At 40.2% G+C, this 23,188-nt stretch overlaps 1 protein-coding gene across 1 annotated transcript in view; it reads right to left on the bottom strand.

Moving 5' to 3' along the window:
* Positions 1–23,188, bottom strand: part of LOC124555690 (ras-related protein Rab-31) — a 91,284-nt gene that overhangs the window by 7,018 nt on the left and 61,078 nt on the right. Inside the window, exon 4 of the mRNA XM_047129692.1 lies at positions 357–512. Within this exon, the coding sequence (XP_046985648.1) occupies positions 357–512 (156 nt within the window). The remainder of the gene's footprint in view (positions 1–356; positions 513–23,188) is intronic.

The following is a 23,188-nucleotide window of genomic DNA, read 5'->3' as shown; positions in this document are numbered from 1 at the left end:
AATTTTCAGGAATGTCTTATGTGACTATGAAATATTTTATTAAAATTTTATTCTGAAATTTTGAAGGGACAAATAGAAATTTGTGGAAAATTCTCAACATGTATATTTCTCAACATGCAACTCACATTTTGACCTAGAAAATTTAAAACTGCAGTTTTGTACTTTTCCTACATTATTGCACAAAAATTTTAAAAATTAGAAGAATCATGTATTACAATTAATAGAATATAAGAAAGCATTGCCAATTTCAAGAATGATTACTGTAAATTAAGATATTTAAATAAATTTGGGCAACTTATTTATAATTATTTGGATTACAAGTAATTTAATGTAGTGAAAATTTTACAAAATATTACCTTCATCCTGTAAAGCAGATGACTCAAAGTACCGCGCACCTATAGACTCTGCATATGCTGAGGCCTCTTCTTTAGATACCTTCCTCCCATCTGACAGATCAATTTTGTTTCCAACAACACTCAACACCATTGGTTCATCAACATTCCTCTGCAATTCTGGACACAGAATGGGCAAATTTTGGCCAATTTTCATAAACCACAAAAAATTACTATTAAAGTTTGTACATATTCTGTGGATATATGCTGAGATTTTGTTGCTGACATGTGGAATGATATAAGTAATTACAAATCCAGTATTTGACAGACAACAACAATAATCATAACTTTTCTTATCATCATTCATATTAGAATAGTACATATAAAAAGAAAACACTATTTTGGAGACTTTGTCATTAACCTAATAATTATCATTGTTGCACAGAAATGAACACAAGTGTTTTAGAAAATCATGATATGACAATAATTGTATGACCCTTCTTTATTAAACTACCAGTTTAGGTCAAGAACACACCATCCTCATGATTTAAGAATAATATCAATTACAGGTCATACAACCAAGCATGATCAATTTTATCTTGGTCACCATTATACCATAACTGCACCAAAATTATAGAATGCATGAAAGTACGCAATTTATACATGAGGAAATATGTTGTCAGGGTGAAGCACATGGGTTGGACATTATAAACTAGCATGGAGGACTGAAGCAAACCAGTCTTCATTCTGGAAACAACCACCACCACCACCACCACCACCACCACCAGCTTCCAAAAGGCATGTTCGGAATAAAGCAAATCCAATGATGAGAAAGTGAGCACATCTTGGGAGTTGAAAAGGGTAGAGGGTGATGACAGAAGCAAGTGATATAAATATGCAAACTGCAGCCAATGTAAGTCAACTGAACAATGCTTTTGCACTAATTAATGTAGCATGAAATAAGGTGATCAGAAGCCAGAAACAGGAGACATCTGTGATAAAAGATAGTATTCTGAACAAATGGTAACCACAGTCTTGAAAATAGGTACACACTTCTCCACACGTCAGCAGCTGAAATGCTTCTGCCGAGATACCAGTGTAACAGAAATGTCAATCCAAAAGTGTTCCTAAGAGGTCTCTAGGCATATTTTTTTACTGAAGGAATCAATGAGGAATAGAGGATGATGGTAATTTGGCAATTTTAGACAGTGAATAATGCACACGGTTGGCAGTCTCACAAATAATACAGTGTACCAAGATTTTAAGGAGAAGTCCTCAGGAACAAACTGGAGCATTTCATGCAAACCGCTGTAACACTTAAAATATTTCATGGAAAGTATGAAGCACATTCAAGGCTGACTTTGGCCACTTAATGCCTCAAACTTACTCATTCTTGCAGGTCATCTAGACTTAAAGATGTCTGGTCAAGATTGGTGCAATGCTATAATGTTACATTTTCTGGCTTATGCACTCCAAGGCAAACATAATGGTACATGAAGATTTGTCTGCAATAATGACCACAATGGTCACTGTAAAAGAGAGATGTGCAGAGACAAAACAAGCAATTCCAGACAAAGTATAAAGTCTGACCGAGACAGTGCCAGTATAGGAATGATCCGTCTCAGAATATGATAAAATTTGTTAATGATTAAATGGCCAATAGAATAGAACACAATGCCAGAATGTTTGTATTGTTTTGTGTTAATAGAAAGTATCAAGAAATTGAGAAAATCACAGAGAAATAGCAATAAAATGAATTAGAAGGTGGGAATGAATTTAAATATGAAGGTTTGAATAAATGTAAATATAAAAATGTGATATGGTAATGTAAACTCTTTAGTGGAATACAAATAATGAAAGGAGTAAAGTTACTTTTATGGTGGCAGCTTGCTGCTGGAACATCACATCTCACTGCTGCTGAGAGCCCTGTTACATTTACACTTAAGCCTCACCATTGTAACATCACTGCTCAATAGTCACACAGGCATCTCACTTCGCACTGGGAAGCTTTACCCTGCAGCAATTCATGGTATTTGTTGAGTGGATTACATGAAGTGTGTGAAGCAAAAAACCATGCTCTATGAATCATCTGATGAGAACAGTAGTGGTTCATTCATGCCAAAAATGTTGTCATTGAAATGAGAAAAAAGAAGGGGTATGGATGCACTCTAAATGTAGACCATCCACAGTAGCGAGCAGTTACTTCAGAAGTTCTAACAACAATTCAAAAATTATCCAGATCACTTTTTCAGACAGTTATGAATGCCTCAACATATTTTCCAGTTTATTTGAATTATTATTGAGCCAGAATAGTTTTAGATATGAAGATTCAATCCCAAAATTATTAACACAATTCCTGTATAAGAGAAATTCATAAACCTACCCCTCCTGAGGTAGTATTTTGTCCATTCTTATCCACATCTACTTCATATACTCCATCTGACACATGTAAATTTTTGTGCTGATATTCTAATGAAAAAAAGAAAACAACAAGTAAGGAGAAACAGAGGAACAAATTTCCAAACATTATTACAGCTAATGAAGCGGTTATGATGATCCATATGCCTTTGGTCCCAGATAGCTTTCCATCCACAAATGGCCGAAATGTGTGCCTCTTTAAAATCATCACTTGTAAATCTCAAAACATTACTGTCCTCATATAGTGATTTCATTTGTACGATGCTGGGAAAACAGTCAATCTACAAAGGAGACTGCCTATAAAACACTCATGTGACTCATCCTAAATATAGCTCAAGTGTGTGGGATCCATACCAAATAAGATGGTTGGATGGTTTGTTGGGGGAAGGAGACCAGACAGCGAGGTCATCGGTCTCATCAGATTAGGGAAGGATGGGGAAGAAAGTCGGCCGTGCCCTTTGAAAGGAACCATCCCGGCATTTGCCTGGAGCGAGTTAGGGAAATCACGGAAAACCTAAATCAGGATGGCCGGACACGGGATTGAACTGTCGTCCTCCCGAATGCGAGTCCAGACCAAAGAAGACTATTGGCAGAGATTGAAAGTAAACAATGAAGAGCAGTAACACTGGTCCCATGTTTGATAATGAGAAATCAACATCAAAATGCATAAAAACCTGATGCATAAAAACCTGATGCATAAAAACTAACTATCAAAAGAGCACTTACAACATTTCAAGTATCACTATTAAATGAAGAATCTAGGAGTTACTACAGCTCCTTACCTATTGATCTCACACTGTTCGTGAAGGTATGATTAATCTAATTACAGCTTGCATAATGATATTTAAGAAGTCATTTTTTCCATGCTCCATTCCTTATATATGGTCCAATGCCATGCACGTCACAGTCGTTTGTGGTGTTTAGGTGTAGACTGAGACGTAGACGTACGCTTTCCAAGAATCGGTGTGATGAGAAACAGTGAAACACAGCACTGCCAGAGTAATCGTGGAATAGCCAAGCACGGCTTAACGCTTTATGAGACGTAGTGATGGTCACAGTGTGAAACACAAACCAGTTTGACATAATCATGTGGTGATAACCATGGCAAGCAGCGATACGTGCAGTTAAGGTTCAGTATTTTTTTTTATCATTGCAACCCAATGCCGGCGAGCATTGATGTGGTAGCATAAATACATCCTGAAGGTAAAACTCGCCATACGGTCAAGGCGTTGAGTCATCAAGAGGGATACGAACAAAACTGATAACATTCCCAAGCTTTCCGACAAACTAACACTGATTTTCAAATGTAAAGATGACAAAAGGACATGGTCACAGGATTTGGTTCTTTGGCAGGTAGCTGAGAATGCACACCTTGATATAATGAAAGAATATCTTCTGAGAAAGACATTCTTGGTGAGCATGTGTGGCCTTTTTGTGTAGAATGCAGAGGGCAGAATACAACATCTATGAAAGTTGTTTTTAAAATAATTCTATTGGTGAAAAGAAAAACATCAGTTGGTCAATCAAATACATGGACAAGCCCATACAAACCTTTGGGGAACACTAGAAGAGAGATCGTCCTAGGGTAGAGCCTTAGTCCAAGACTACAGAGTAGAGACAGCAGACACTTCACTGCTAAACTTCACGATAAATACTTCAATGCTAGCCTTGATGGGACAGCTTGGAGGCCGCTAATGCTGGAAGTTCATTCCTGCCTGGACCACAAGCAAACATGCCACTGACCACAAACCTGTTGCCTGCTAACATGTTCTTGTCCCAAGTATGCAGCTTCTCAAGTCCTCATCACCTGCTTACCGAACACACCACCTGGTAATGACAAACACTGATGCATTTCTGTTATACCAATGTTCTGTTTTCTTCTTAGTAACTATAAGTAAAAAATACCCTGGGAGACTTTAATTATTATTTCATTAGTAGTGGTGCAAAGACAATTATTTTGCAAGACTGATTTGCAAAGAGTAACTGAGCTTAACAGTCATGGTCCAAAACGCCTTTTCTTTGTGAAAATAAATGTGTGTTAGAATCTGTTTATAAATCTGTTTACATTCCTACAGCTGGCATACCAAATCTCTTTATTTATTATTATTCTGCAGTGGTGGTGGTTGGGTGGTTGTTTGGGTAAGGAGACCAGACAGCGTGGTCATCGGTCTCATCGAATTAGGGAAGGATGGGGAAGGAAGTCGGCCGTGCCCTTTCAGAGGAACCATCCCGGCATTTGCCTGGAGTGATTTAGGGAAATCACGGAAAACCTAAATCAGGATGGCCGGACGCGGGATTGAACCATCGTCCTCCCGAATGCGAGTCCAGTGTCTAACCACTGCGCCACCTCGCTCGGTATTATTCTGCAAACGCAACAACAGAAAATGCAGGAAGGAATAACAAGAATATCACGAAAGGAGGGATTGCTACTCATCACACAGCATATTAGTTTAGATTAGATTCAGTTTACATTCCATAGACACAGAAATTAGAGGATCCTCGTGGATGTAGAACAAGTCAGAAAGTATAATACAAAAAAATATAAAACATTTAAATATAATACTCACTTCCCTAATGATTTGTCAGGATATTGTCAAAATATGTGAATACATTACAGCAAACTGGAACAGCTAATATTTACAGAATTAATACAATGTGAGAATGAAACCAAGTAATGCAACTTTTAATAAATTTACTATACACAAAATACCTAATCTTGTCTGTTGTAACCAAGTGCTGTCAAAACTGAAATCTAACAGACATTTTACTTAAGCTAGTCTAACAGTCCTCATCAAGATATCCTTCTATAGAGAGGAAGGAGTTGCCTATCAAAAAGTCTTTCAAACTCTAAACTGTGCTTTATCTGATACCAATTTCTTAATGGTTGCTGGCAATTTATTGAAAATGTGTGTTCCTGAATATTGGATCCTTTTTGGAAAAGACATGTGATTTTAGGTCATTATGTAGATTGTTCTTATTCCTAGTATTAATACTATGTTTTGAGCTATTGGTTGGAAATAGTTGGATATGTTAAATCACAGACGGGCACAACGAAATGACTACTAAAACACATTAGCTTTCTGATCACAATTTAACATGTTAAATAGTCTTTTTGTAGTGTCTGTCTGCAGCTCAAAACATCCTCTATATGGTGAGTAGCAATCTATCCTTTTCACAATAGTCTGCAAATGCCTTATTCAAGTGCATCTACATGATAATTAACAAATTAACAACCTTAACCTCAAAAAAATCCACCACTATACAAATGGAGTCTAATGTGGAGCCTAAGTAATCAGTCACTACAAGTTTTTTGTACTGACACACACATAGATTATTCTACTCACAGACACTCCCTTAAATGAAAGCACCCCTTTACTACACACATGACATCAGGTTCCAGTTTCTTTTCAAATCAATACTTATCTGTTATTACTTCATAAGTTAAAACAGGGCTTACTTGTGAAGACCTCAGCCCCACATAGATCTGCATATTTCTTCAAAATGCTCAGTCCTGTGAGCTCAGATTTATTAAAATACTCTGGGACATTACCTGTAGCCAGATGAATTTCTTCTTGAAACACAATGTTTGTCCCTGCCTGCAGATGACAACTCCAAGAAGAGTTTTAGCTTTTTTGAAGGTCTGACGCACACACTGTTTCCTTGTGCTACAGCACCATGCTTTGAAAACTTGAGTGCAGTTAGCCACTGTCAGTTGTTGTCATCCAGTATTGCTGTCACCCCATGGTGGAAGACTGGTACCCATTTCTCCAGCACTGGGATCCAGATACTGTGTAGTGTCAAACCCTCCTCATTCAGATTAAAGTTACTGAAGTGTTCGGTAATCTCTATGACCTCCCTGTGTAGCTTTTTATAGTATCTGCTTATGACTGTCAGGACCTAAATCTTATTAAATTGAACCCACTGGTCTTCTGGCTGCAAAGCATGTTCTGCAACAGCTAATCTGTCAATTTCTCCCCACCTATAATTGCCCTTGTGCTCTTCCTGTTATTTTTTGACCATTTTTTTAGTAGTATCCACAAACATGTATCTACAACTACACAGTATCTCATAAATTCCTGCTTATTACAGTGGTTTGCAAGCATCCCTGGCCAACATTAGGTGTTCCTGTATCTGTCAAGTGAGTTTGAAGATTACAGTGATGATATATATCATCAGCATCTTGTATGTGGTCAGTTATGTCTTTAATGAACAACAGGAAAACCAAATGCTCTGCAGACACCTGTACATCATTATGATCTTGTCGTGGCTGTTTTAATGCTCTTTTTATCCCAGCAGACAAACACCCATTCTTCAGCAACACATTGGTCAGATATTCCAACTCCACATCTAGCAGCTCTGGTTCACATATGTACCTGGATGCCACCTAATGTTTTGATAACACCTCCCATCTGCTGTGGGTGGCGACTTTAATCTCTGCGTAGGTCACACCTGTGTGCAGCAATATACCATGTGGCCAAAGCTACCATTATCTTTCTTGAAGATTAGCACATCATGGAAATGTAATTTGTTGTATGCCATCTCCTCCTCCACACTGAACTGAATCTTTGGATTAATCTCACTGAGATGTACACTCTTTGACATAAAGCTCGACTGGCGGCTGGCCGCTTCAGAGGCTAAGTCCATGCCGATCGCAACATGGGACAAATAAACTGGCCAACTCGCTAATTTTCTAAGTCCGGTTATCTGCACAATCTGGCAACACTGTAGACTGCGGCACTTCCTGGAGGAAAACTTATCCCATGATAGAGAAACCATAGGCTGATTACGCCTGTGGTCTAGCGGTAGCATCTGTGGTTTCTATTGAATATGTCAGTGGATCGGGAGCAGCTGGCATGAAATATTTTTATAGCCTCTTCTGTCCGAATGCTGAAGACGTGAATGTAATGGTAGCGCAGATTCAATTTATTTCGCTTTCTGACACACCGATATCAAAATTTTATCCAGTAACCATTTTGCTGCAGATTTCCTGCAGACTGTCCTCCTCTGGACACCGTATGCGGCAACGCTCTTACATTCCAGTGTTGTTATTTTCTCGATTTTCGGATAATACCTGCAAAATGTTGTTCATTTTGCTTCAAAATATGGAACTATTACGAAATTGTTAACAAATGTGATGCAGTGTATCTTTTCACAATTGAATTTAACTGTTAATGTTAACTGTTCCGTTGTTTGCATTGCTTCTGTAATACATATACACACGGTGTTAAGGAAAGTGGTATTCCATACTTCGTGAGTCGGCAGTATGGACTAAAACAAGACAAAGTGCATATTGTAAGAGCTACACGCACTTCTTCAGTACAAGAGAAGTGTTTTAAGTAGAACAACAGATGTGTTTCACAGTGGTAAAGGTGAAGAAATGCTCATTGCTCTTAAGATATTCATTCCAGACTGATTGCTCTTGTTTACTGGATATTTTTGTCTTGTTTCTGTCCATCCTATCAGCTCTCGAAATATGGACTACTTGTTTTTAATACCCTATATTCGAAGCATATATGTAGACAAAGGACGCCCTCACTTACTCATTTCCAGACGTTACATTCCTATTTTATTCCATTTGTATTGATTATTGGGCTGTAATGTATTCAAAAATTGGAACTAATCAACTCAATCCAGGCTAGTTTTTATAATAGTAAAATTACACCTTCCATTTCGAACCATTCCTAAATAAATGAAGGAATTATTTCTCTATCGGCTGAACAAAGTGGCCGAGCGGTTCTAGGCGCTACAGTCTGGGAACCGCACGACCGCTACGGTCGCAGGTTCGAACCCTGCCTCGGGCATGGCTGGGTGTGTTGTACTTAGGTTAGTTAGGTTTAAGTAGTTCTAAGTTCTAGGGGACTGATGACCTCAGATGTTAAGTCCCATAGTGCTCAGAGCCATTTGAACCATTTTTGATCAACGCTACAGGAGAAGTGAGATACATAAAGTTGACAGTGTGAGGACAGACATGCTGGCGCAACTCTGCAACTACACAGTGTTACCAGATAAAATGGTGCTGCGGAATCGAAAGTGCAGAACGGACTTTGCCACAGTAGCAGAGAGCTGCGAATTTCGGACCATGACCGTGGGTTACCCTTGGGTCAGCTGCTGGTTAGAGTGTTGCAACTGTAAATGGAAGGCTTTGTTTGATAGTCTTGTGCTGATGCTGTCTGAATAAATTATGACATTGGATAAAAAGTGGTTTCGTTTTGAGACCTAACCTAAGAGGGGGGGAGGCACAGTGGTCTGCTTCAGGAATTCCAAGCAATATAACTCAGAAAACAACGCAGGAAGGATTCGAACTACTTCTTTCATGCAGAGACATGCATTTGGAATCTGTTCATCGTTACGAGGTCAAACAAGAGGGTAACATTACTGAAACAATGATCAGGCTACTTAGTATGTAATAGAGCATACAGATTTCAAGAAGGAAACTATGAAGACGCAGACTTCCTCGTTATCAATATGTGCGGCATATCTTTCGTGTTAATGAAAGTAATATCCCGCTTTACCTCTACTTACATCTCAAATGAAATTAATGCCATGAGCAATCGAATATTTGTTGACTGCGTGTCTTCTTTCTTCCACCCCTACCAACATATTTCTTCATTCTCGTGGTAATCATGACATTCTATATGTTGCAGCAAAAGATTGCACGTGGACACATTCGACATCGAGGTGCAAAGCGTTTGATATCTTGCATTATGTTCAATTCAAATGAGCTTCCGATGTATTTTTACTTCGTTTGTATTTTTAGATGATTATAATGTTACGGAAAATTATCTCACATGCTTTATGCTGAATGAGAAACACTGAATCATCCGTTTTGCTTTCCCTACGTTGAAATGATATAATGTCGGTGTCAACAGCTTTCTTCCAGGCTGGAAGTTGAAATTTGTATCATTCTGGATTAATGATAATTGAATGTCTCAAAGGCAACGTCAGAAACTGTAAGGGGAGAATGCCGCATAAAAACCAAACGTGCGCGCACATCTCCACTCTGAAGAACCGTATTGGACAATCACGACAAGCATTTCGCTAAAGAGCTGAGAGTTGGCAGCGACGTAGCAAGCATTTGTCAACACTGTGATAGTGCATTTACTTCCGGGTGTAGGTCGGCATTACCTCGCTAAATTCACTTGACATTCGTTTTCCACATCGAAGACTCATACGATATAATCCACTGTAAGATGAGACACTATGAAAGTATATTTAATTTCTGGACTCCAAGAAAGGCGTTCTTCACATAAGTAACACCTGTTTGTGTGTTTAAGGTTGCGTTTTGAGGCTCAGGCAACATCGCAGCGACCATAGTCCACCTGTTGCCGCCAGTGTGTCGTTAGCTCAGAGGTTCCCTTGTCCGTTGCCGTGCTCATACTATATGACATAGTAGTTCCAATATCGGTGGAAGCCGCCAAATACAACCTTTTATTTTCCATTTTAATTAATGGAGTTGCTAGTAAAAATTCCTTGAACGAAATCTGAAGAATGCCTTTAAACATCAATCTTCATCCGATTTCGACTTACTAAATTATGTTAATACCATGGATGTCTGCTTTCCAAATGCCAAGGTGCTTCACTGTAAAATAGATCCTGAAAAGATTCAAACCGACTGTCAACGATATAAATTTGAGCTTTGTTCGTCATATAGGTCTAACATGTCTGGAGGTTGTTTATGAAGTGCACATGTTGATTAATATAGTTCCTCTCTTCTAAATTTTTGAAATAGCATTTAACTGTAGACGTTTTCTGACACCGGCGTTAGCAATCCCTTTCCGCTCTCTGAAACCTCCAAAACGATAAATTTTTCTGGTTTAAATCTGATGATCTTAACTATCACTTTCGATCAACATGAATCCATACATGGAACTCCAAATGTGCAGTGTTCCTGCCCTGCTACAGAGCATACATTGCAAGGTATTCACACAGTTTATCGCACAGACTTACCATAAGGAATGAAACAAGAACAGTAATACACTTTACACCAAGGACGCTCACTCTGGCTTGACGAAAACATCCGAACATTGACCAAAAGTTGCACAAATAGTTGACTTTGAAAGGAAAAGAAACGAGGTATGAAGCATTTATAAATTCGTCGATTGTAGTGAAGTGGTTTAATTTCGTCCCAGTCTATAAAATTAATTTCGGGCCATACTCAACTCTTGCCGATTAATGTAATATAATGCCCGCCTACTAATCACGGCGTCTGTTTCTGTTGCTTTCGAGCGTGAATGGAAATCGTAGAAATTTTCTGTGGAGCAACATTTAATAATAAAGCATTTTAAATCATCAAAAGGCGCTTTTGATAAAGAACGGGGGAGTGCATCGCCACTGCTGTCACCACGGCAGCTGCCGGTAGCCAGCAAATGGATCCTGGAGCGTTGCCGCATACGGCGTCCAGAGGAGGACAGTCTGCAGGAAATCTGCAGCAAAATGGTTACTGGATAAAATTTTGATGTGTGTCAGAAAGCGAAATAGATTGAATCTGCGCTACCATTACATTCACGTATTCAGCATTCAGACAGAAGAGGCTATAAAAATATTTCATGCCAGCTGCTCCCGATCCACTGACATTGTGAACAGAAACAACGGACACTACCGCTAGACCACAGGCATAATCAGCCTATGGTTTCTCTATCATGGGATAAGTTTTCCTCCAGGAAGTGCCACAGTCTACAGTGTTGCCAGATTGTGCAGATAACCGGACTTAAGAGAATTAGCGAGTTGGCCAGTTTATTTGTCCCATGTCGCATCGGCGCGTACTTAGCCTCTGAAGTGGCGGGCCGCCGGTCGAGTTTTATGTCAAAGAGTGTACATGAAAATTGTGCTGTCACCGACAGACACCACACTTGCTAGGTGGTAGCTTAAATCGGCCGCGGTCCATTTAGTACATGTCGGACCCGCGTGTCGCCACTGTGTGGTCGCAGATCGAGCGCCACCACAAGGCAGGTCTCGAGATACGTACGAGCACTCGCCCCAGTTGTACAGACAACATTGCTAGCGACTACACGGACGAAGCATCGCTCATTAGCCGAGCAGATAGTTTGCATGCATTGCTCATTAGCCGAGTAGACAGTTAGAATAGCCTTCAGCTAAGTCCATGGCTACGACCTAGCAAGGCGCCATTTGTAACATTGCATGTACCTCAAGATAGAGTCTCACTTGTATCACCAAGAACGTTGTAAACCAATGAAGATATAAAAGTTAAGTGTTCTAGTAGCTACATACTTTTCTTTATAACATTAATAAGTATCCTGTTTCAGACCTCTATCAAGCCTACTTAAGATTACGCGTGCCTTTCGGCTACTTCAGTGTGGCGTAGCTGTCTTGTTACGCCACAACAAAAATGACCTAGCCATGACTCCACAACACAAACTTATCATCCATGTAATGGAATCATGTATTCAGTTTCTTGTTGGCAGTTACTAATGCTTGTTGTTTTTGTTGTTGTTGACGATGATGGATTATTATTATTATTATTATTATTATTATTATTAAGGGTTTAAAGGGACGAAACTACTTGGTTGTCAGTCACTTGATCCACAGGAAAATGACAGAGGAAGATGTTAAATGAGAAATGTCACCATATTTGAAAATATGCATGACAATAGCTTTTGCAGGAGAGTTAAAAGAGAGATAACATCTAGGCAGCTAAAACTCTAGCTGGTCACTGAAGGATCCACCAAGAAGGGTCATTGGGGTGAGACACTAAAACGGGGGTGAGCAAATGCAGACATGCAGACAGTACAGACTATGGAGCAAACTGAAGGCTTGAAATAAAAAAGGCTCAAGTGTCAAAATGTGAAACTGTAAATTTTTGTGTGAAATAGGAGCTACATGACAAGCCCAGTAATGTATAAAAGGCTCAAATTGCCACAAATGAAAATGTAGTAACAAATATAATCAACAGATGGCATACAGTTTAACAGCTACTGCTTTTAATATATGAAAGGCTCTGCATAAACTTACTGCTGTGTTAGATAAAATGGTGGTGGCAGCAGACATTTACAACAGCTGGAGTGGAAAGAAATGACGAATTAAAGAAGAAGGTACTGTGGCAGCAATGAGGAAAATCTGAAAAATGGAGTGAACGAATACATAAGTTCACGTAATAAATGTATTCCTGCAAAAGCTTGCCCAGCTCGGGAGGTAAGTATCATTATTGATTGCTAACCTACACCATAACTGAACAAAATGTTTATTCGTGAGTTACCAAATGTATTGTTTCAGAAAATGTAAGAGACATGATACAGCAAATGAGGCCATTTATCATCAGTAATATGAATGCCTCTCACTTCTTAGATTTCAAGAAAGCATCAGAATGTAATACAAAAACGACAAATCTAAACATATCCAAAGTACAGTGGCTATGGTTATACAAACCTAAATCTCATGGAGTTAAAACCAGGAGAAGCTTGAGTGAAATTGACACCTGGGAAGGTATCACTATTTTGAGAGAAGAGTACAGGACATCAAGAAACTGCAACTACCTGCTCTGGATGTCACAAGCCACATCTGTGATTACTCTCAACTTGTTGAAGGTTATCGTAGCCTGCAATCCCATATCCAGGGTTTTCGAAAAGTGATGTCACAACTGCAACCATAAGTCTGTGCCCAGTACTCTAAGTTCAAGTTCATCTCTTGAGGTTACTTCTTATGCTAATTTGCCAGCGAGTCAATTTCCTGGAATACTGACATGGCTCAGTATCTAGAAGAATGTAACTGTTTTACTGTCGATGAGGTGGTCCACTAATAGGTCTTGGATGTTAGTCACCAAATGGTTTTTTGAGTAGCACAGAAATGGGAATGGTCCAATCTGACATGTTGAAACATGCCATGAAATTTTTTATACAGGAAGAAGACATCAAAATAATGACCCTGTCAAAATTTTAGCTGCTAAGATGCCCTGCAAGGGTTTTTTTATGTTGAAAACTTCCAAATTCATAGCTGCCCAGGTGACTGGAGAACTGTACACGACTCTGCGTAATCATATTTTGCACAGGGAATTTCAGTTTTCATTGATAGTTTCCCTGAAACAGTAGTTACTGTTCACTCACATGTGGTTCAAATGGCTCTGAGCACTATGGGACTCAACTGCTGTGGTCATAAGCCCCCGAGAACTTAGAACTACTTAAACCTAACTAACCTAAGGACAGCACACAACACCCAGCCATCACGAGGCAGAGAAAATCCCTGACCCCGCCGGGAATCGAACCCGGGAACCCGGGCGTCACTCACATGTGCAATGCATTTAATATACATAATAATTACGAGTTGCTTCTGCAGTAGCAGAAGTGTTAACAATGGAGACTAAACTGAGTTAATATTCATTGTGTTTAACGCTTAATGTTAAGCATTGTAGAAACCCGGATTTTCTTCGTAAAATATGACCGTGAACCATATAAATGGAAAAAAAAGACTTGCATGAAGTAAAAAATACATGTCAAAATGAAAAACTGCAAACTGTCGGGGAAAAAATAAAAAATAAAAATATCCAAAAAACCTACAGTATATGTTGGCCACAAAGTCCCGTTACTCCTATTAATACTCCAACATCAACCCTTAAACTTAGATAAATAACAGGCGCAACAGTTCTTCAGAGGAGTTTTCTTGAGATATGAACTATGTAGAGCTGTTCTTGTGAGACAATGCACCATTACCAACGCATATCTACAAGACTGGCCGTCTGAAATAAACACCGCTGATTTAAAGTGTCCTTAGGCCTAGGTAAGCAGATTCAAGAAATCTCACATACGGTATAGGAAGTCGCAAAACAATGAAGTTTACATCAAGTAAAACTGTAGAGGGCATTCCATTCATCTTTCGATAATGTGAAGATGAAGCTTGCTGTTATCCCCACATTTGTTGTGTTTTAACACCGATCAGGCAGGTTTTGTAAAAGAGCTGCGAGCAAATCTTACTTTATCATTTTGATGTGAAAAAAGACAGAGCCTATTGTGTGATCGTTGGATGCTATGACACATTCATACACGACAATGACAGTGATAACTGTGAGTGAATTACTGTAGATGTAGCTTCATATCTGTCTTCAGGGACCTCAAGACATATTAGGAGCAAAAATAAAAAAGACTGTTTAGTGACTAAACTATTATAAACAGCCTATCAAAATCTGGACAAACAGGAAATAATAATTTTTAACATTTTATTCAAAACTGTTTCTAACAAGCTGCAGAAATTTATTCATTGCTTTTGTTGGACTCTTGGCCTGGACATAACGATACCTCTGCCCTTCAGGATGCCAAAATGACTGATGATTTTTTTCAGATTCCACCCAGAACAACCAATGTGACTCTATATAAGGATTCCTTTTGACTGTGGAAAGTATTTTTAAGGAAACTGTCTGACAATATGATTTCCGAATGCTCAACATTATTTGAGGTTTATCAAGAGGACATTATCTTTCAATTTCTGTCATTTGCGTTGGTACATTTTACCAACTGCTTTACATATGCTTGTTATACAGCACAATAAGCAGATCAATGGCCAGGACCATTTCTTGATCCATCACAATTCTGTCTAAATAAAATTAGTACTTACTGTGATGTGCCTGGTGTAAGGAAAATGTTTTCATCATTCAAATGACAATTCACTTTATTGTGATTACTATGAGGAATAAACAAGGAACTGTTTCATTGTTACTAAAATATACATCATACAAAAATGATCATAAGAACTGTGCTACCAGAATTGTTATAAAATGATTTGTGTGTAAGAAATATGTCATTTCAATAAATTAAAGTGAATTGATAGAAGTTGCCTGTAATGTAACATCAAACACTGCCTCAATTTATTTTCCTCTGCTAGTCACTTTTGTAAGAATTACATATGCAACAGTTAAGATGTCAATATGGCTCCCTCTTATTTAAAACATTAATGATATGTGCCATTTTTGAATGATTTGGGTGCTTCAAATTCTCTTGTGTCAGTCCAGATACATTAGCACTATGTTCTCATCATGGTTGATCACACACTAGGCAGGAAGGGCTGAACAAACCACTGTCATAAGTGGTTCCTTGTGGAACAAAAATGAGTAACTTCAACAATTTTTAAAAACTTCTTGCAGTATGTTTTAGCAGCTAAAATTTTGGCAGTGCATTTCTTTCATTGTATTCCACACAGGGTATTAAAATTCATGGAGAAGAAATAAAAACTTTGAGGTTCGCCGATGACATTGTAATTCTGTCAGAGACAGCAAAGGACTTGGAAGAGCAGTTGAATGGAATGGACAGTGTCTTGAAAGGAGGATATAAGATGAACATCAACAAAAGCAAAACAAGGATAATGGAATGTAGTCTAATTAAGTCGGGTGATGCTGAGGGAATTAGATTAGGAAATGAGGCACTTAAAGTAGTAAAGGAGTTTTGCTATTTGGGGAGCAAAATAACTGATGATGGTCGAAGTAGAGAGGATATAAAATGTAGGCTGGCAATGGCAAGGAAAGCGTTTCTGAAGAAGAGAAATTTGTTAACATCCAGTATTGATTTAAGTGTCAGGAAGTCATTTCTGAAAGTATTCGTATGGAGTGTAGCCATGTATGGAAGTGAAACATGGACGATAAATAGTTTGGACAAGAAGAGAATAGAAGCTTTCGAAATGTGGTGCTACAGAAGAATGCTGAAGATTAGATGGGTAGATCACATAACTAATGAGGAAGTATTGAATAGGATTGGGGAGAAGAGAAGTTTGTGGCACAACTTGACCAGAAGAAGGGATCGGTTGGTAGGACATGTTCTGAGGCATCAAGGGATCACCAATTTAGTATTGGAGGGCAGCGTGGAGGGTAAAAATCGTAGAGGGAGACCAAGAGATGAATACACTAAGCAGATTCAGAAGGATGTAGGTTGCAGTAGGTACTGGGAGATGAAAAAGCTTGCACAGGATAGAGTAGCATGGAGACCTGCATCAAACCAGTCTCAGGACTGAAGACCACAACAACAACAACAACAACATTCCACATAGAAAATTTCAGGGCGGGTTTCGAAATATCAGGTTGGACGATTACCTCGTGAGGTATGCCTTGTCAGCAGCTCATCGAATTGCTACAAACCAGGGAGTCTTGTGGTGGGAGTTTTAAAGTGCTGCAGAGCAACCAAACTCTGTAGTGTATACACTGCATGCACTTGGCAGAGAACACTTCTTACAGCCCCTTGCATGTGCAAAAGCATATCCGACCCTGTCACTGACTTTCAATCCATTCATGTAGATACATGTTGAATTTGAGTAATCGTGGAGAACCAAACAGAACAGGCATATTTAAATGGTGAGATCAGCATTTTTCTAGGGCCATGAAAGAGGTCCATCTGACACACAGAACAGGGTACACACCACAAGGAGTGCTGAGAGGGAACACTAAGAATTCAGAAAAGAGTGGGCAATTATGGGTCCTAGCATAGAGCTTCTAACCATACCCTATCTGCCAACACATTTTTGGGAAACTAGTAAGCAGTCTGAATTGTTGGTTGTGAAACAAGGTTTGAACAACCACGACAGGTAGGCATTGACAGATTGTGACCACATAGTTCTCCAAACATTGCTAGCATAGAATCCTCAATGGTGGGATATCAGCTTTCCCCAATAGATTGTCAACATGGCTTGTACGGAAAGCCCCATTTGCCAACCACAAACCACTGCACTGTACAGGGTATAACATGCTCAGTACTGATGGAGCTGCCAACCCGTAAGCAATGCAGCTGTAGCCCAGGCAGGATAAAGTCCAGAGCCATGTGGGCTGTGCTACATGCTATTGTATGCCTTCTGCAAGGCAAAGAACACAGCAAGCAGATGTTCGTGATGTGTGAAAGCATTGTGCTCTGGAGATTATAGATGAATCAATTGGTCTGTGGGGGAGCAGAGTGTCCTAAAGACATTATGAAATTGCAATAAGGCCCTCTGGTTTCCAGGCATGAACACAGTCACTGGTTGACCTTCCTTTTGAATAATCTACACAGTCCATTCCTTAGAGAGACAGGTTGATGATTAGTCAGGATCTGAGGGTCTTTTTCCTGGTTTCAGAATAGGGATAATAATACTCTCCTGCCATTGAGGAGGGGTGTGTGTGTGTGTGTGTGGGGGGGGGGGGGGGGATCCCCTTCCTGCAAAATTAGACTGAAAAATTGAAGGATGTGTTTTATGCTGTTGTTGCTAATGTGTTTAAGAATTTGATAATGTACTTTATTGGGTCCAGGGGCTGTGTTGACACATACTGCTAAGGTGATATGGAACTTCCATCCACTAATGAAACATTATATGCTTCAAGGCCATGTGCACAGGACAATAAGTAGTTTTGCTCTGCTAGGAACTTCCAGAAGTTAGGATGGTAGTTACTGCACGAGGACACTTTGGCAAAGTGTGCCACCAAACATTCAACAATGATTATGGGATCTGTAGAAATGTTGCCATTGAGAGAGATGCCAGGAATGACTGGGTACAATGGGTGGCCAAAAATGTGGAGGCATTTAGTCCATACCTGAGATGATGGGTGTGCTATTGTATTAAAAACCATGCCTGCACCCAAAGTCTCTTGAATGCTATTAAATGTTCTGCAGAAGGTTGTCACATGATTGCCCTTCGATGCTCTCTGATAGCTGCAGCTATTTCTTCATACATTATGGCACAGGTTACTGGCAGGATAGAACAGGGTACCATAGGTTCTGCAGGATGCATAATTGTGTCAATAGTATTTTGTACCACTCCTTCGATATCCTTCTCTCAAGTGGTTTCAAAAGTTGCTTTGGACGTGAAAGCTTGCCTGTTGGCTGTCCAAAAGGGCCAACGTGGTGCATGTTCCATTGGTCATGGGTCTGAGTAATAGTAAAGTGGTCACTGTTGCAGACGTCACCACAGGTGGACCATTGAATGAAGGGTGAAGATGCTAGGGCTGCAGACAGTAAGGTCTATGGTTCGGTATGCTCCATGGACTGTACTGAAATGTACTGCAGTGCCATTGTTAAGTAGGCAGACCTCCAGTTCTGAAATTAATTGCTTTATTACTTGGCACCTGCTAGATGTGGTTTCACTGCCCCACAGAGGACTGTGAGCACTGAAGTCCCCCAGTAGGAAGAAAGATCGAGGCAGCTGTTCTACCGACTCCATCAACTCGTGATAGGGTCTAGATCTGTCTGGGGGTAAACAGATATTACAGACTGTTAACCTAACTGACAGGCAGACACAAACAGCCACAGCTTTGCAGAGGTTAGCAGCACCTGCTCACTAATAGTGTGAGCGTATGAGCGTGCAGACTCCTCCAGGTGCTTTCTACGCATAAATGTGATTTTCACTGTAGGGTCTGTAGCTGAAAATCATAGGGTGTTGGATTTCTAAGACCTGTGTTTCCTGAAGTGTCACACCAACTGCACAGTAAATAGCCATTAATTGACAGAGTTCAACCCATTGAAGGAATGTCAGACAGGGAGCTGAGAAAGCAGCCAACAGCAAATTGAAGCAGGCATTACTTTGCTGCTGACTCATGTTCCATCAGAATGTGGGAGTCTTCACTTTTGACTTATCCTTGCCCCTGTGAGGTTTCTATGTCTATGAGGATTTTCCTGTCTTGACTTCTGAGACAGATGAGAACAGCTGTTTTGCACACCCACACAGCCTCAGGTTCCATCAACCACTGGTTCGTGATAGACTACTGGTCTGTTTTGTGCGGAGAGGGAGGCACCTTGACAAGTGCCCTGATGATGTCAGAGGAGGATAAGGCATCTTCTGCTGCACTAATGGGGTTGTTACCACTGCTGCTGAAGGTTTAGGGGTATTTGGAGCTAATTTCCCCTATCCTAACTGAAAAACGGGAACTGACATGTGGCTAGGGACAGGAGTTGCAGTTTGAGACCTTGTCATCTTGTTAGGTGTGGATTTTGGCATAATACTTGCAAAGTTAGACATCATACCGATCAGATGGAGTCATTCAAACTTTTTCTTAGCATCTTGGCAAGACAGCAATCTAGTCTCTTATGTTCCTGGATTTTCTTCTTGTTCTTTAAGACTGAACATGTTGGCGAATGAGGAAGGATTTGGTCTCAAGTGCAGCCCTCATGCATTACCTTCCACTTGCCCCACAAGTAGCCTCATTGGTGCAGTGGGAGGACGTGTGGGTGCAGTGGGAGGACGTGTGTCCAAACCTCTGGCACCTAAAACATCTCATCCCATAGCAGGAGGAAAATAAGGCCTGACATCAACCTATACACCATGACCTTAACTTAGTCAGGCAAAACATTTCCATCAAAGGCTAGGAAGGAAGCTCGTGTGTCCACCCTACCATCCTTAGGTACTCTCTGGATGTGACTAATAAAATGACCACCACACAATTCTGGAGTGTCAGATCCCAATGGAGGATGATACCTTGAATCCTGTGGAGTTTGTTATGAGGAAAGATGGTAACTAGTGTTTCACTGAGCTTGTCACAGACTTGAAGTGCTGCCTGTGACATGTTGCGTCAACAAAGATCCATTTTTTGGCTTTTCTATTACAGCATCTTCTCCAATCCAATTCTCAATATTTTCAATGAGAAAACAGTACTTTGTTGTTGCAAAATACTGTTTGAGAGTTCTGGAGCATACCACGAACTAGGCAAATTGTCCACCCCCATTACTCCCTGCCTGACCTTCATCCCATAGTGTGGCCAAAGACAGAAACACCATGAGGCTGTAAGTCTCTGGATTAAAATCTTTCTTGGATCAGTTTCATTGCCGATCATTCATCCTGATGCCACAAACTCTGATCTGATGCACTCCCCACAGGTGCCACTCAGCCACAGAACTTAAAGTTCCAGTGGCCTGATTAGACAGGCACCTAATTCTTGACACACATGGTGAGGTTACAGCTCAGCTATCATCAGAACAGAACTACTTTCCTCCCATTGTGCCTTTGAGTGGTCCAAACATATGGAAATCATTTGGGGGCAAGGTCTGGTGAGTATGGTGGATGAGAAAGACACTCAAAATGCAGGTCTGTGATCGTTGCAAAAGGACACCTGCTGACAGCAATCCACGTCGCTTTGATTTGATTGCAGGCCGCAGATGATTTTTTAGGAGAACTGTGTATGATGCACTGGTGACAGTGGTCCCTCTAGGCATGTAATGCTCCAAAGTGACGCCTTTCTCATCCCAAAAGAGAGTAAGCATAACCTTCCCTGCTGATGGTTCTGTTCGGAACTTCTTTGGTTTTGGTGACGAGGATTTGCGCCATTCCTTGCTCACTATCTTCGTTTCCGGTTGGTAGAAGTGAACCCAGGTTTCGACCCCAGTAATGATTCTTGCAAGAAAGCCATCACCTTCTCGTTCAAAGTGCTGAAGAAGTTCTTCACAAGCATCAACATGTCATTCTCTCATTTCAGGAGTCAGCTGCTGTGGCATCCATCTTGCAGATACTTTGTGAAACTGGAGCACATCATGCAAAATGTGGTGTGCTGACCCATGACTAATCTGTAAACATGCTGCAATGTCATTCAGTGTCACTTAGCAGTTTTCCTTCACTATGGCTTCAACTGCTGCAATGTTCTGTGGAGTCACAACTCGTTGTGCCTGACCTGGACGAGGAGCATCTTCCACTGAAGTCACACCATTTGTAACTTCCTACTCCATTCGTAGACTTGCTACTGTGACAAACATCCATCACCGTACTGACCCTTCATTCGTTGATAAATTTCAATAGGTTTCACACCTTCACTATGCAAAAACTGAATAACAGAACGCCATTCTTCCCTGGTGCAAGTCACAAGTGGGGCGGCCATGTTTATACTGATACTGCGATGGTATGTGTGCATCTGCACTATGCTGCCACCTACAGGCCATTCTGCACGCTGTTTGTAGCATGCTTGCCAACTTACAGGATAACAGCGCAAAATTTTGATTTGTTATTACAAATTTAAGGTTTTCATTTGACTCACCCTTGATGTTATCCTTCTAGTGGCTGCAGCAAAGGGAGCTCACAGTTTGATCCTGACTGACCCCTTTCTCATCCGATTATCTCAAAGTAAATACAAATCATTGACAAGCGTCGGTACCAGAAGTTCTGATTCCACCCTTCTGCTGTGACTCATGACATCACTGGAAGGTGGATTGGTTCATGGTTGGTTTGTTTAGAAAGGGGGGATTCCTTGACTTGCGCCATAGGGTGGTGGGGTTTCGGGTTCCGCTAAATAGGTCATGTGTCCTCTACACACAGGAGGCGGCTACACGGGTAGCAGGGACACGTGGCATGGACTGTTTTTTAGGTTAGACAGTCTTGGGAAAGATCAAAAAGAGCTCCAGACGGTATTGCAGTCGTAAATTGTCGTAGCTGTGTTGGAAAAGTACCAGAGCTTCAAGCGCTGATAGAAAGCACTGAAGCTGAAATCATTACAGGAACAGAAAGCTGGCTAAAGCCAGAGATAAATTCTGCTGAAATTTTTTTAGACACAAACTGTGTTCAGAAAGGATAGATTAAATAAAGTAGGTGGTGGTGTGTTTGTGTGTGTCTGTTGGTAGTAGTTTATCTTGTAGTGAAGTTGAAATGAATAGTTCCTACGAATTACTATGGGTAGAGGTTATACTCAACAGCCGTACCAGAGTAATAATTGGCTCCTCCTACTGATCCCAACTCAGATGATATAATAGCTGAACACTTCAAAGAAAACTTGAATCTCATTACAAATAATTACCCCACTCATACAGTTATAATTGGTGGAGACTTCAATCTACCCTCGATTTGTTGACAACAATACATGTTCAAAGCCGGTGGTAGATGGAAAACATCTTTCGAAACTGTACTAAATGCTTTCTCTCATAATTGCTTTGAACAATTAGTTCATGGGCCCACACAAATTGTAAATGGTTGCGAAAGCACACTTGACCTCTTAGCCACAAAGAATCCTGATCTAATAGAGCGTCATGACGGATACAGGGATTAGTGAACACAAGGTCATTGTAATGAGGCTCAAATCCATATCAACCAAAACAACTGAAAAATAAATGCAAAATATATCTATTTAAAACAGCAGATAAAAATTCACCTGATGCCTTCCTAAGAGAGAGTCTCCATTTCTTCCAAGCTAATTATGTAAGTGTAGACCAGATATGGTTCAAGTACAATATCAACAGCAGTAGATAGATTCGTACCACATAAGTTAATAAGAGACGGGACTGATCCACCATGGTACACAAAACACGTCAGAACACTGTTGCAGAAGCAACGAAAAAAGCATGTTACATTCAGAAGAACGCAAAATCACCAAGACTGGCTAAGTTTCATGGAAACTCAAAATTTACTGCGGACGTCAATGCGAGATGCTTTTAATAGTTTCCACAATGAAACATTGTCTCAAAATATGGCAGAAAACTCAAAGAGATTCTGGTCGTATGTAAAGTACACCAGTGGCAAAAAACAGTCAATACAGCCACTGCGCGATAGCGATGGAAATGTTACTGATGATGGTG

Source organism: Schistocerca americana, chromosome X, assembly GCF_021461395.2.
Source record: "Schistocerca americana isolate TAMUIC-IGC-003095 chromosome X, iqSchAmer2.1, whole genome shotgun sequence".
NCBI classification, from domain to species: Eukaryota; Metazoa; Arthropoda; class Insecta; order Orthoptera; family Acrididae; genus Schistocerca; species Schistocerca americana.
Note: the sequence above shows the minus strand (reverse complement) of the source record. Positions and strands in the feature narration are given on the sequence as shown.